General features: G+C 41.1%; 1 protein-coding gene across 1 annotated transcript in view; it reads left to right on the forward strand.

The window, feature by feature from the left end:
- The first annotated feature begins 10,195 nt into the window (after window positions 1-10,195).
- Window positions 10,196-12,160, forward strand: part of Wdr43 (WD repeat domain 43) — a 43,885-nt gene continuing 41,920 nt past the window's right edge. Inside the window, exon 1 of the mRNA XM_026407164.2 lies at window positions 10,196-10,454. Coding sequence (XP_026262949.2) covers window positions 10,230-10,454 — 225 coding nt within the window. The 5' untranslated portion in view covers window positions 10,196-10,229. The remainder of the gene's footprint in view (window positions 10,455-12,160) is intronic.

Consider the following 12,160-nt stretch of genomic DNA (forward strand, 5'->3'; position numbering starts at 1 on the left):
GCCTGGCGGAAGAACTGCTAGTGTAACGTGTCTACTTGCGCAAGGGAACGGTTTTCCTCTACCGAAAGTGAGCACGGTAAAGAGTTTACCGCTGGTCAATCTCCGCCTGGCCCGTTCGGTGACAGAAGGGTTAAAAAAGACAAAACCAGTTGAAGTGCTTTGTAAGGCTTTCTCCCAGAGTTAGCTTGCTAGTAATCGTGACCACAAACGTCACTCGGGATGCGATTGTTAGACGTCCTGGAACGCGCCACCTGCTGACCGGTGCTCCTTTCCTAGCTGCCTACGACTGCGCCCCCACTCCCACCCCCAAGTCCGCTCTCGAGCCCTTTTGACAGGTTTGTGACCTCCTACTTGTTCTCACTCGCAGGCCCAGAGAGTCTGTTAAAGTGATAGTATTCACTATGCGCTTATTAAACTGTGTTTTAAATAATTAAAATATCTAGACTTTAGCCTCCCCAAAACTAAATAAGCTTTTTGAAACAGGAAAAGAGATCTTTGGAGTCCAAAGTTAACCTTAAATAGCACTAGTCTGTCTGCTTAGTAGTAGTTCACATGGCAAAAGTTTATTGAGGGCCTGGCTATACCAGGCATGTTTAGAGTACTGATTAAAATTTAAAACTCGTCTAAAAATTATTCTCATTTTCTGCAGAAGAAAACTGGCCAAGGAGGATGAAATGGTTCAGGAAAGATTCCTAACAAAATAGCTGATAAGTGGAAAGGCAGGGTTTCCTATTCTAGGTCAATCAGATTCAGCAGCCTTTGCCCTTTGTACCTTGAACCCCTTTCCTAAAGACTGGTCGACAGTGCAATTGAACTGAAAAGTCCAAGCGTGTTCAAAGGGCTGTGGATTCAATGTGATTTGGTTTAAATTTGATAGAATGAATTTTTACATTATTTTCTGAGGCATAAATTTATAACTTTATAAACTATACTTTCTAGGACATCAGCCACTATAAACTCTATCATTAGAATTTTTCTCCTTTCTTTGGCTCCCCCTCTTGCCTCCTATCCTGGAGATGGAGCCCAGGGGCACACACTGAGCCACACCACCAGACCTTTTTAATTTTTATTCTAAGATGGGGTCTAAACTGCCCAACCTGGGGCCTGGGGTTGTGGCTCAGGGTTAGAGCACTCACCTAACTCGTTTCAGGCACTGAGTTTGATCCTCAGCACCACATAAAAATGAATAAATATAATAAAGATATTGTGTCCAACTACAACTAAAAAAATTAAATAAACTGCTGAAGCTGGCCTCAAACTTATGATTCTACTGTTGCATCCACTCCAGTTGCTGGGGTTGCAGACATGTGCCACAGAGCAGTACCAAAAAAATAAAGTTTGTTTTCTTAAAAACCATGAATGAGGGGCTGGGGATGTGGCTCAAGCGGTAGCGCACTCACCTGGTATGCGTGCAGCCGGTTCGATCCTCAGCACCACATACAAAAACAAGATGTTGTGTCTGCCGAAAACTAAAAAAAAAAAATGAATGATTATTAGATTTTATGAAATTCTTTACCCATACCTTTTGAGATTACCATGTAGTTTTTATCTTTTGTTCTACTAATAGAAGTATTCCATTTATTGGTTTTTGTTCTTTTTTTGGCACTGGGGATTGAACCCACTGGGGCCATATCACTGAGTGACACCCCCAGCCCTTTTTATTTTTTATTTTGAAACAGTGTCTCAATAAATTGCTGAGGGGGCTGGGGATGTGGCTCAAGCGGTAGCGCGCTTGCCTGGCATGCGTGCGGCCCGGGTTCGATCCTCAGCACCACATACAAACAAAGATGTTGTGTCCACCGAAAACTAAAAAATAAATATTAAAAAATTCAAAAATAAATAAATAAATAAATTGCTGAGGCTGGTCTCCAATTTGGAAGCTTCCTGAGGCACTGGGATTACAGAGGAGTGCCATCATACCTCACACATTTATTTTTTCCCCTGCAGGTGGTTCTGGGGATTGAACCCAGGGCCTTGTGTATGCAAGTTAAGCACTCTATCAACTGAGCTATATCCCCACCCCCAACATTTGTTGATTTTTGAGTGTTAAACCAACCTTGAATTCCTGGAAGGAATCCCATTTGATCATGGTGTTGAACCCAGGGCCTTGTGTATGCAAGGTAAGCACTCTATCAACTGAGCTATATCCCCACCCCCAACATTTGTTGATTTTTGAGTGTTAAACCAACCTTGAATTCCTGGAAGAAATCCCATTTGATCATGGTGTTTAACTTTTTTATATATTTCTAGACATGGTTTATGATATTTTGTTAAGAATCAAAGAGGTGGGCTGGGGATGTGGCTCAAGCGGTAGTGTGCTCGCCTAGCATGCGTGCGGCCCGGGTTCCATCCTCAGCACCACATACAAACAAAGATGTTGTGTCCGCCAAATACTAAAAAGTAAATGTTGAAATTCTCTCTCCCTCTCTTAAAAAAAAAAAAAAAAAAGAATCAGAGAGGTAATCTGAATTAAAGCTGGTGTTGCCTGAGTTTTATTTATTTATTTATTTTGGATGGGCGGTACTGGGGATTGAACCCAGGGGCATTTTATCACCTTATCACACTCCCAGTCCCTTCTTAAAAATAACTTTTTATTTTGAAATCGGGTCTTGACAAGTTGCTGAGGGTCTGGGTAAATTATCTAGACTGGCCTCAAACTTTTAATCCTCCTGCCTCAGCTTCCCTTGCCACTGAAATTACAGGTGTGCATCACCTAGCCAGATGCCTGAGCTGACCCTTTAGGACTGATAAGAATTAATTGTTAGTTGGTAAACTGGATGAAGCTTGCCTGGAATTGGTGGCAGAGAGAGGCTTGGAAGAATATTAATTACAGGCCTGAGAAAAAAATAAGCAGGCCCCTGAATAATTGTGGTAAGGAGGCTGGGCCTGGTGGCATACACCTGTAATCCCAGCAACTCTGGAAGCTGAGACAGGAGGATCCTAAATTCAAAGTCAGCCTCAGCAACTTAGTGAGGCCCTAAGCAACTCAGTGAGATCCTGTCTCCAAATATAATATCTAAAAATGGCTGGGGATGTGGCTCAATGGTTAAGCACCCCTGAGTTCAATCCCTGGTATAAAAAAAAAAAAAAAAAGAACTTTCATTCATACTCTAAGTCTACCTTATCATATCCCTCTGGACTGAATTAGATGTTATCATACTCTCAATTCCTTAGCAATTTACTTAGATTTCTTCTGTGTTTATCATATTCTGCTTTGTGTATAAAAAGCACTCAATAATCTTCAATGAGTTGTATTATCTTTGGTTTTATTGGTGCCTCTAGGTGACAAAAAAAGAACTGTATGAGCCAGGCGTGGTTGTGCATGCCCATCTTCACAGTGACTGGGGAGGCTGAGGCAGGAGTATCAAAAGTCCTCAGCCATCCTGAAACAGTAAAATGGCTGAGGATGTAGCTTAATGGTAAAATACTCACCAGTACCAAAAGAAAGAAGTGCGGGGGCGGTGGGGGGCAACTCTCTGAGACAATCTATGAGTAGAAACAGTGTGGCTTTTCGGGTGAGAAAGTGCCATTTTAAATGTTTCCCAGTTGTTTTCTTGGAGAGTGCATCCCTGACCCATTCCTCCACTCTAGGCTGCCTTCTCCTATTCCTTGTACTTTTCCTTGTGGGTGCTTATCATCATTATTCATCAACAGGTGAAATTTTTTTGTCTAAGTTGTCACTCTACCTTCCACCAGACTTCACTAAGCTCTTGAAGTCAGAACTCCTTTATTCCCCCTCACATCCTTAAATTCTAAGGAATGGATGAAGGGAAAGTTGCAAAATTAGGACACAGTTCTCTCCTCCAAGGATTCATCTTGTAAAATGCATTTGCCTGAGAGGCAGCTTGGCATAGGAAAATAAATAAATGCCCATGAAGTTTCTGAAGTCACTTAACTACTCAGAGTATCAGTTTATCATCTGTAAAATGGACAAAATGATGACAAAATTTCTTCACTTTCTAAGTTTTTATTAACCAGTGAAATTTATTTAACACCACACATACCCAGCTCCAAATAGCATGGCCAGGCATGGTGGTACATGCCTGTAACCCAGCTACTTGGGAGGCTGAGGTAGGAGGATCGGAGTTCAAGGGCAGCCTAGGAAGTTCAAAAAGACCCTGTCTCAAAATAAAAGGGCTGAACTATAGCTTAGTGGTAGAGCACCCCTGGGTTTGATTCCCAGTACTGCAAAAAGAAAATGTTTTTAATACCAGCAATGTCCTATGATTAATATATATTATGCTGTTTTTCCTCTGCTGCACAAGTTATCTTGTCTTTTTGTCATCTTCATATATTTTTTTTGTGATTTGTCATTGATCCAACTCATATTCTCCTGGTTGTATAAATCTCCACTCAGCATCTTCAGATAGGCTAGCTATTCTATCACTTTCCCCTGCCTTAAACTACTCAGGGAGATTCTGCAGCTGCTCCTCTACATACCTGTCCACATGTCATCTGGGGTCTCACTTAGCCTGGAGGTTCCCTTGACTGCTCTTCTCTGTCAGTCTTCTGGGTTTCCTATATCTCCTCTTCCTTTCTCTCAATTACCCACTTGTTTTGTTAAGAACATGAACCTTCAATGACTTACTGAGAAAGAGAATCTGAGAATGAAGATTTTTTTGTGAGGTTGAACATCTGAAAGTATTTTTATTCTATGGGTGCCTTTGCTAGCTAGTTTTTCTGGTGAGAATTCAATTTTTTTTTCTCAGAATTTTGAAGGCATAGCCTCATTATCTTCAACCTTCCATTGTGTTGATAAGACAGATTTCATTTGATTCCTGAACATTTGTATTTAACTTGTTTTTCTTGTTCCCTCTGGAAACTTATAAGATCTCATTGCCTCTTTGTTCTGAATTATTTATAGCAGCGTGCCTTGGTTTAAGTCTAATTTCATTCACTGTATGCGGCATTTATGGCCTCTCTCCCTTTTTTTTTTTTACATTATTTCTCCCTACCTCTAATTCTGGCAATCACTGTTCTACTTTCTATTTCTGTAAGTTGATTATTTTAGCTATGGCATACAAATGAAATCAGGCAGTGTGCATCCTAGGACTGACTTATTTGATCTAGTATAATGTCCTTTAGTTTCATCCATGTTGTGGCATATGGCAGCATTTTTTTCTTTTTAAAAGCTGAATAATATTCCATTATATGTACATACCACATTTTTGTTAATCTCTTCATCCACCAGTGGACATTTAGGTTGTTTCCATATTTTGGCTATTGTTAATAATACCTCAATGAACATTGGAGTTCAGATATATCTTGAAGAGCCTTTTGGAAATTCTTTTGGATATATGCCCAGAATTGGGATGGCTAGATCATATGCTAGTTCTATTTTTAATTATTAGAAGAAGAACCCCCACACTATTTTCCACAGTGGCTGCACTAATTTGCATTCCCACTAACCCGTGTTTAAGGGTTCCCTTTTGTCCATATTCTTTTTTTTTTTTTTAAAGAGAGAGTGAGAGAGGAGGGGGGGAGGGAGGGAGGGGGGGAAGGAGGGAGGGAGGGAGAGAGAGAGAGAGAGAGAGAGAGAGAGAGAGAGAGAATTTTTAATATTTATTTTTTAGTTCTCGGCGGACACAACATCTTTGTTGGTATGTGGTGCTGAGGATCGAACCCGGGCCGCACGCATGCCAGGCGAGCGAGCTACCGCTTGAGCCACATCCCCAGCCCATTGTCCATATTCTTGCCAACACTTATCTTTTTTTTTTTTTTTAAAGGCCATCCAAACAGATATGTGGTGATACCACTGCTTTGATTTGTATTCCCTGAAGTTGAACATCTTTTCCTATACTTGTTGGTTATACTTATTTGGAGCAATGTCTATTCATGTTCTCTCAATGTCCATTTTAAATTCAAATCATTTATTCTTTTTCTTTTTTTTTTCTGGCCCTCGATATAGTAATTCATATCCCTCAGTTCTGGAAAACCTGTTCTGAACAATTCCTTTGATAGTTTCTTCCCTTTTATTTCCTCTGTTCTCTTTCAGGAACTCTTATTATTCAGTTTTAAGACACCTGAAATAGTCCCCCATTTATCTTTTCTTTGTCATTGGAATGTTCATTTTTTAAAAATGTAACATTGTTTTATTTCAATGATGCAATATCTTTGTTTTTTAGAGGTTATTATAATATATCAATTTTTAAAATGCATCCTTTCTACATGTAAAACATTTCTGAAGTTGGGAGTTTGTTTTGGATATGTTAACTTTGAGAGGTCTGTTAGAAATCTGTATTAGTGGTCCAGGCAGGTGTACCATGCCTGTAATCCCAGTGGCTTGGGAGACTGAGACAGGAGAATCACAAGTTCAAAGCCAGCCTCAGCAAAGGTGAGACACTAAGCAACTCCGTGAGACCCTGTCTCTAAATAAAACCCCAAATGGGCTGGGGATGTGACTCAGTAGTCAAGTGCCTCTGAGTTCAATCCCTGGTAAAAATAAATAAATAAATAAAAAGAAATCTGTATTAGTTTCCTGGGCTGCTGCAACAAATTACTATAAACATAGTGGCTTAAAACAATGGATGGGTATTCTTACACAGTCCTGGAGGTGGGAAGTGCAGAAGCAAAGTATTGGCAGGACCAGGCTCCCTCCAAAGCCTGTAGGGAAGAATTCTTCATTTTTTAATTTTTATTTTGCCATGCTGGGGATTAATCCCAGAGCCATACTAATGCTAGTTAAGTGCTTTATAACAAGTTACATCCCCAGCCCCAGGGAAGAATTCTTTGTTTCTTTCAGCATTCCTTGGCTTTTGCCTCTGTCTCCTGTAACTTTCTTTTTTCCCTCTGTGTTCTCTCTGTGTGTGTCTCTGTGTCTTTTTCTTAGAAGGATACCAGTCATTGGATTTAGGGCTCACCCTAAATCTAGAATAATCATTTTGAGATTCTTAACCAAATTATATTTTCAAAGACCTATTTCCAAACATTTACTTGGATATATCTTTTTCTGGGTGGAACACAATTCAACCTACCACAACATCCATGTACAGATCTTGAATAGGGAATTCAATATGCAAGTTGTGCACATTTGGAATTCAGAGAAAAGACCCAGGCTAGAGTTATACATTTGGGATCATCAGCATATGGATGGTATTTAAAGCCAGATGTCTAAGTATTATTAAGGAAGGAGTGGACTGAGGATATAGCTTAGTGGTTGAATACTTGCCTAGTATACTAGAAGCACTGGGTTTGATTCCCTGAACCTGTTGTGGGGAACAGAAAATTCAAGGCCAGCCAAGGTAACTTAGTGAGACCTTGTCTCAAAATAAAAAAGGGGAAGGAATGTAGCTCAATGGTAAAATACTGATGGACTCAATCCCCGGTACCTGGGGGAGAGGGGGAATAATAGCATGTATATATGTTTATGAGGAGGAAGTTGAGAGGTAAAAGTTGATGCCAGCAGGGAGAGAAAAGACTTTTTTGTAGTAACATATTTGAATAGGAAAGAGGAGATAGAATCTAGAATTTAAGTGGAGGGGTGGTCTTTGGCAGGAACATGGATAGTTTATCCATAGTACCAGAAGAGATGGAATGTAGGTGGGTAGGGATGCAGGTACTGGTAGCTTGTGGAAATTATTTTGTGATTGCTTCTATTTTCCCAAGAAATAGGAAGCAAAGTCATCTACCCAGAGCAAAGATGGATTAGGAGGTTTGAGGTGTTAGAAGATAAGACTTAAGTGTCTTGGAATGTTGAAGGGACTGGACTGGAGCCCAATATTTTGAATCATGAATTTAAAGTGGCTAAGTATCACATTAGAGTGGCTGTGGCTTATCTCTAGTCATTTTTAGGTGTTTGTGGGTAGAGAGTAAGATTTTGTTAGGCTTGCAGTTTTACCAAGGAAGGACTGTAATATAAGAGGCAAGGGGTTTGAAGGTTACAATGATACAACTTAAAAATGAAGGGAGAAGGTATGAGGGTTGATGAGAAAATTATGGGGTTGGTGATATAAATATTGGCTGTAATATGTAAACCAGAATGAGTGAGCTGGAAATAGGAGGGATGGCAGTAAGAGAGCAGGGTGTGGAAATTGAGATTATGAAGGTGGTTCAGTTATCATAATGACAAGGTTAGAGATATGACCATTAGAGTGAGTAGCTCATGCAGAGTAGAAATCAAGATCACTGAAGGGGAGCAGTCTAGGAATTGATTTGCTTGGGTGTGGAAGGGTCATTTATGTGAACCCTACGTGCACTCATCAGGTAAGGTAGTCAGTGTCCAAAGATAACTTGGTTAGAAATCCAGCTCATCCTTTCCCAGTTTCTTTACTTTTCTTATCTAATGGAGGGAGATATTGATAGTTTCTACATTGTGGGGCTATTGTGAGGACCAAGTGAATCAATACACATAAATTACTTAGATCACTGCCTAACATATAGCAAATGTAAAATAAGCTCTTATTTTTATTTTCTGGTTCTGGGCATCAAACCCAGGGTCTTGTGCACAAGTGCTCTACCACTGAGCTACAGTGCCAGTCCTTTCTATTTTATTTTGGGACAGGGTCTCACTAAGTTACTCAGGCTGGTCTTGAACTTGCAATTCTCCTGCTTCAACCTTAAAGTGGCTGGATTCATAGGTACATGCCATGCACCCAGCCAGACTTTTTTTTTTTTTTTTTTTTTTTGGTGCTGGGGATTGAATGCAGCACTTTGTGCATGCAAGGCAAACACCCTACCCCCTGAGCTATATCCCTAGCCCCCCAAGCCAGACCTTTTTTATGTAGACTCACATCTGCTCTCGCTTTCACTCTCTCTCTTTAAACAAAAATTCTTAAAAAATTACCAATGATCTTGATCTTGCCAAGATCACTGGTTAATTTAATGTTTATATTACAGTACCTGACATGGCTTTATCATGTTTTGCTTCTGAAATTATCATAAAAATTTGTTTTTCAGGGAAAACAAAAATTATTTTCCTAAGAGATTCTTAATTCTCTTAGGCTTTTCATCTCTCTTTATTGTCATCCTTTCTCAATCTACTTTTCTGGATGTTCTTCCTCTTCCTGACTTCTTAGCTTGGGACTAAGTTCACTTTTTTATTCACATTGAACATGACCTTTCCAGTCCCATGGTTTTGAATAGTATCAGTATTCTAATGCAGTCAAAATTTATATCTCTGTGATCTTTTCTACTATTCGCAAAATAGTATTACCTTTCACTTATTTGTCCAGTTTTTTTTTTTTTTTTTTCTTTTTGTGGTGCTGGAGATTAACCGAGGCTTCATCTAAGGTAGGCAAGTAAATGCTCTACCAGTGGACTACATCCCCAGCCCTTGCTCCGATTTTAAAATCATTCTTTACCCATTTCTTTCCCTCACCGGTCACACCAATCCATTTAGCAAGTCCTTTGGACTCTAACTTCAGATTACATCTGGAATCTGACCACTTTTCATCAGCTTCATTGCTTTTATCAGAGTCCTACCTACCACTGTCCTTTGCCTTGACTGCAAGACAATAAGCTCTGAGTGGGCCAAACAGTACCTGACTCGCCCCCATTCAAGTTAGGCAAGTCCTGTAGCACTATACTCCTGTACCTGGTGTTTCTCGAATTGGATGCATTGATTTGGTAAAACAGTAAAGAAACATTAAAAAAGAATTTTTAAAAAATTTTTTAAAATTTTGGGCTGGGGATGTGGCTCAAGCGGTAGCGCGCTTGCCTGGCATGCGTGTGGCCTGGGTTCGATCCTCAGCATCACATACAAAGATGTTGTGTCCGCCGAAAACTGAAAAAAAAATAAAAATAAAAAAGAAATTTTGACTATTTGCTGTAGCAACACGGGTTGACTCTCAACGAAATAAGAGGAAGAAGCTGCTCATGCCATGACTTTTACACTACTGTGACAGAAGAAATTATTACTGTGTACTTATCTATAGCCTGGAAATGAATAGGGGAAAATGAAAACAGTTGTCACAATCACGAAGTTATAGATAAATGTTTCTTTTAAATATTTCGTTGAACCATTTTATAAAAGTTTTTAAAGTAATGGGTCTTGCTCTGCATGCTATAGATAGCCACTTCCTTTCACACACTTACGCTCCCGAACGTTAGCCCTAGGTCCTACCCGGCCACCGTCCACAGGGTAGACCCGCCCAACGCTCGCCTGCGTCGTGACGAGCCACGCCCACAGATCCCGGCACTCCCTCCGCCCCACTTCCTCTCTTTAGGATCCGCCCCGCGCCGGTGCGCCTGCGCACGGACGAACACGTGGCTGCCGCGGACCCAGAACAGCAATGGCGGCGGGTGGTGGCGATAGCTGCGACCCTCTGGCCCCTGCGGGGGTCCCCTGCGCCTTCTCCCCTGGCAGACAGGCCTACTTCGCTTTGGCCTCTACCGACGGTCACCTGAGAGTGTGGGAGACAGCCAACAACCGACTGCATCAGGAGTACGTGCCTTCCGCGCACCTCAGCGGTACCTGCACCTGCCTGGCCTGGGCGCCAGCGCGGCTGCAGGCCAAGGTAGTGCGAGCGGGACCGCGGTGGGGGAGGGCGCTCGTTCTGATCAGGATTTGGCGCCCCCGGGTAGGGCGACCCGCGGCCCCGCACCATTCTGGGCCCTCGCTGCCTCAGGGCAGGGAGGCACTGAGCACTGTGGCGGCGGGCACTGGGCTACCTCGCCGCCTGTGTACGGCCTGTCTGGAGGGCAGTGAGAGGGCGCGGTTCGATCCGGCGGGCTCCATGCGGTCTGCGTCCCACTGTCGCTGGGCCGCCATGTTCGCCAAGGCCCCTGACCCCCCAGGGGTGGCTTCCTTCAGCCAGGCCCCACTCATCCGCATGCGCTCATCAGAGCCCTGGCTTTTGACAGAGCCCCATCTTGGAACTATACTGCTCATTCCTATCGCAGACTCAAGAGTATTGGTTTTTCTTGCACAGTTGTAATGAACAAGTCTGTTTACTTGTTTCCGGGACCCCATCCTCCTGGGTGCCGGCTCAACACGTGTTCTCTCACGCGTTTGGCTAACAGGGCTCTTACGCTCTAAACTCTGGACTTTCCCAATATCCTTTTCATTCTCAGCCTTTCAGAGTTTCTTATGTTTAACTTCTGCTCGGCTCCCTCTTTTTAGTCCTTGTCTCATCTTGAATTCTTCATTAGCATTTGGAGTTAAAATGTAGTAGCTTGACTTGGTGAATATGATGTAAATCCAGGTGAAATTTCCTGTAGATTGGAATTTGCCGAGTTAGGGAAATCTTTTCATTGTCAGGTAAATTCTCTGTTGAATCACCGGATTACATCCACTCAAACTCACTCGCACGTGCTTACTGCCCTTAATAGAGTAGCCAAACCGATTCACTTCAACATGGATTAGAAGCATCATGTATCCTAAAGTGTGACATTTTGTCATAACTGTGTTGTCAAATTTCAACACTTATGTTTAGGATAGATCATACTCTGACCACCAGAAGAGCCCATGCTAAATTTTTGGGTGAAAGTGGGGATACATCTTTACTTGCTATACTTGGGTGAATTCTTTCAGATATTTTTTGACTTTAAGTTCTGTTTGCATGGTATCTCCTGTTGATTGATAAAGGACATTTATCAAGGGTCATAAATTAGGCCTTGTAAAGTTTTTGTTGTCATTATTAGAACTTCAGCATTCTGCATATTTTTTCTTTTTAAAATTGTTTTCAAATGTAATTTAACATTTCTGTTAAATCCAGGCTCTCCTTCATCATAATAATTCTGCTTCTAGTTCTCCCTTTATGAAATGAGGATTATATACATTGAGAAGTTATGTAAGGTAATATATTTAATAATGCAGAAAGCACTGATGCTGTAAGTATTAAATATTATTAGTATATTTGTATAGTTAATTTTGCAAGGTAGTTAACACAGCAACTTGCATAAAACCAAAAAATGGAACCAGGGCTAGAATTTAGATCTTTAAAGCTCAGTTTTTAGTTAAGTGCAACATATAATTAATATTATTAGATTGTCCAAAACTTGTCCTCCACTTTTCTGTTGACTTTCAACTCACAGTGTATGTCAGGAATGAAACTTTTTCCTAGTCTCAAATTATGAATGATAGTTGGGAATTATATGCACAACTGGATTTGTTTTTATAACCAGGACTGATTTCAGATTTCCTTTTGTCATATTAAGTTGCTTTAATTTGGAAGGTCTTATGAAAATGAAAGTTACACTGGGGATGCAATTCAATGGTATA

This window comes from Urocitellus parryii, chromosome 12 (assembly GCF_045843805.1).
Source record: "Urocitellus parryii isolate mUroPar1 chromosome 12, mUroPar1.hap1, whole genome shotgun sequence".
Classification (NCBI taxonomy): Eukaryota; Metazoa; Chordata; class Mammalia; order Rodentia; family Sciuridae; genus Urocitellus; species Urocitellus parryii.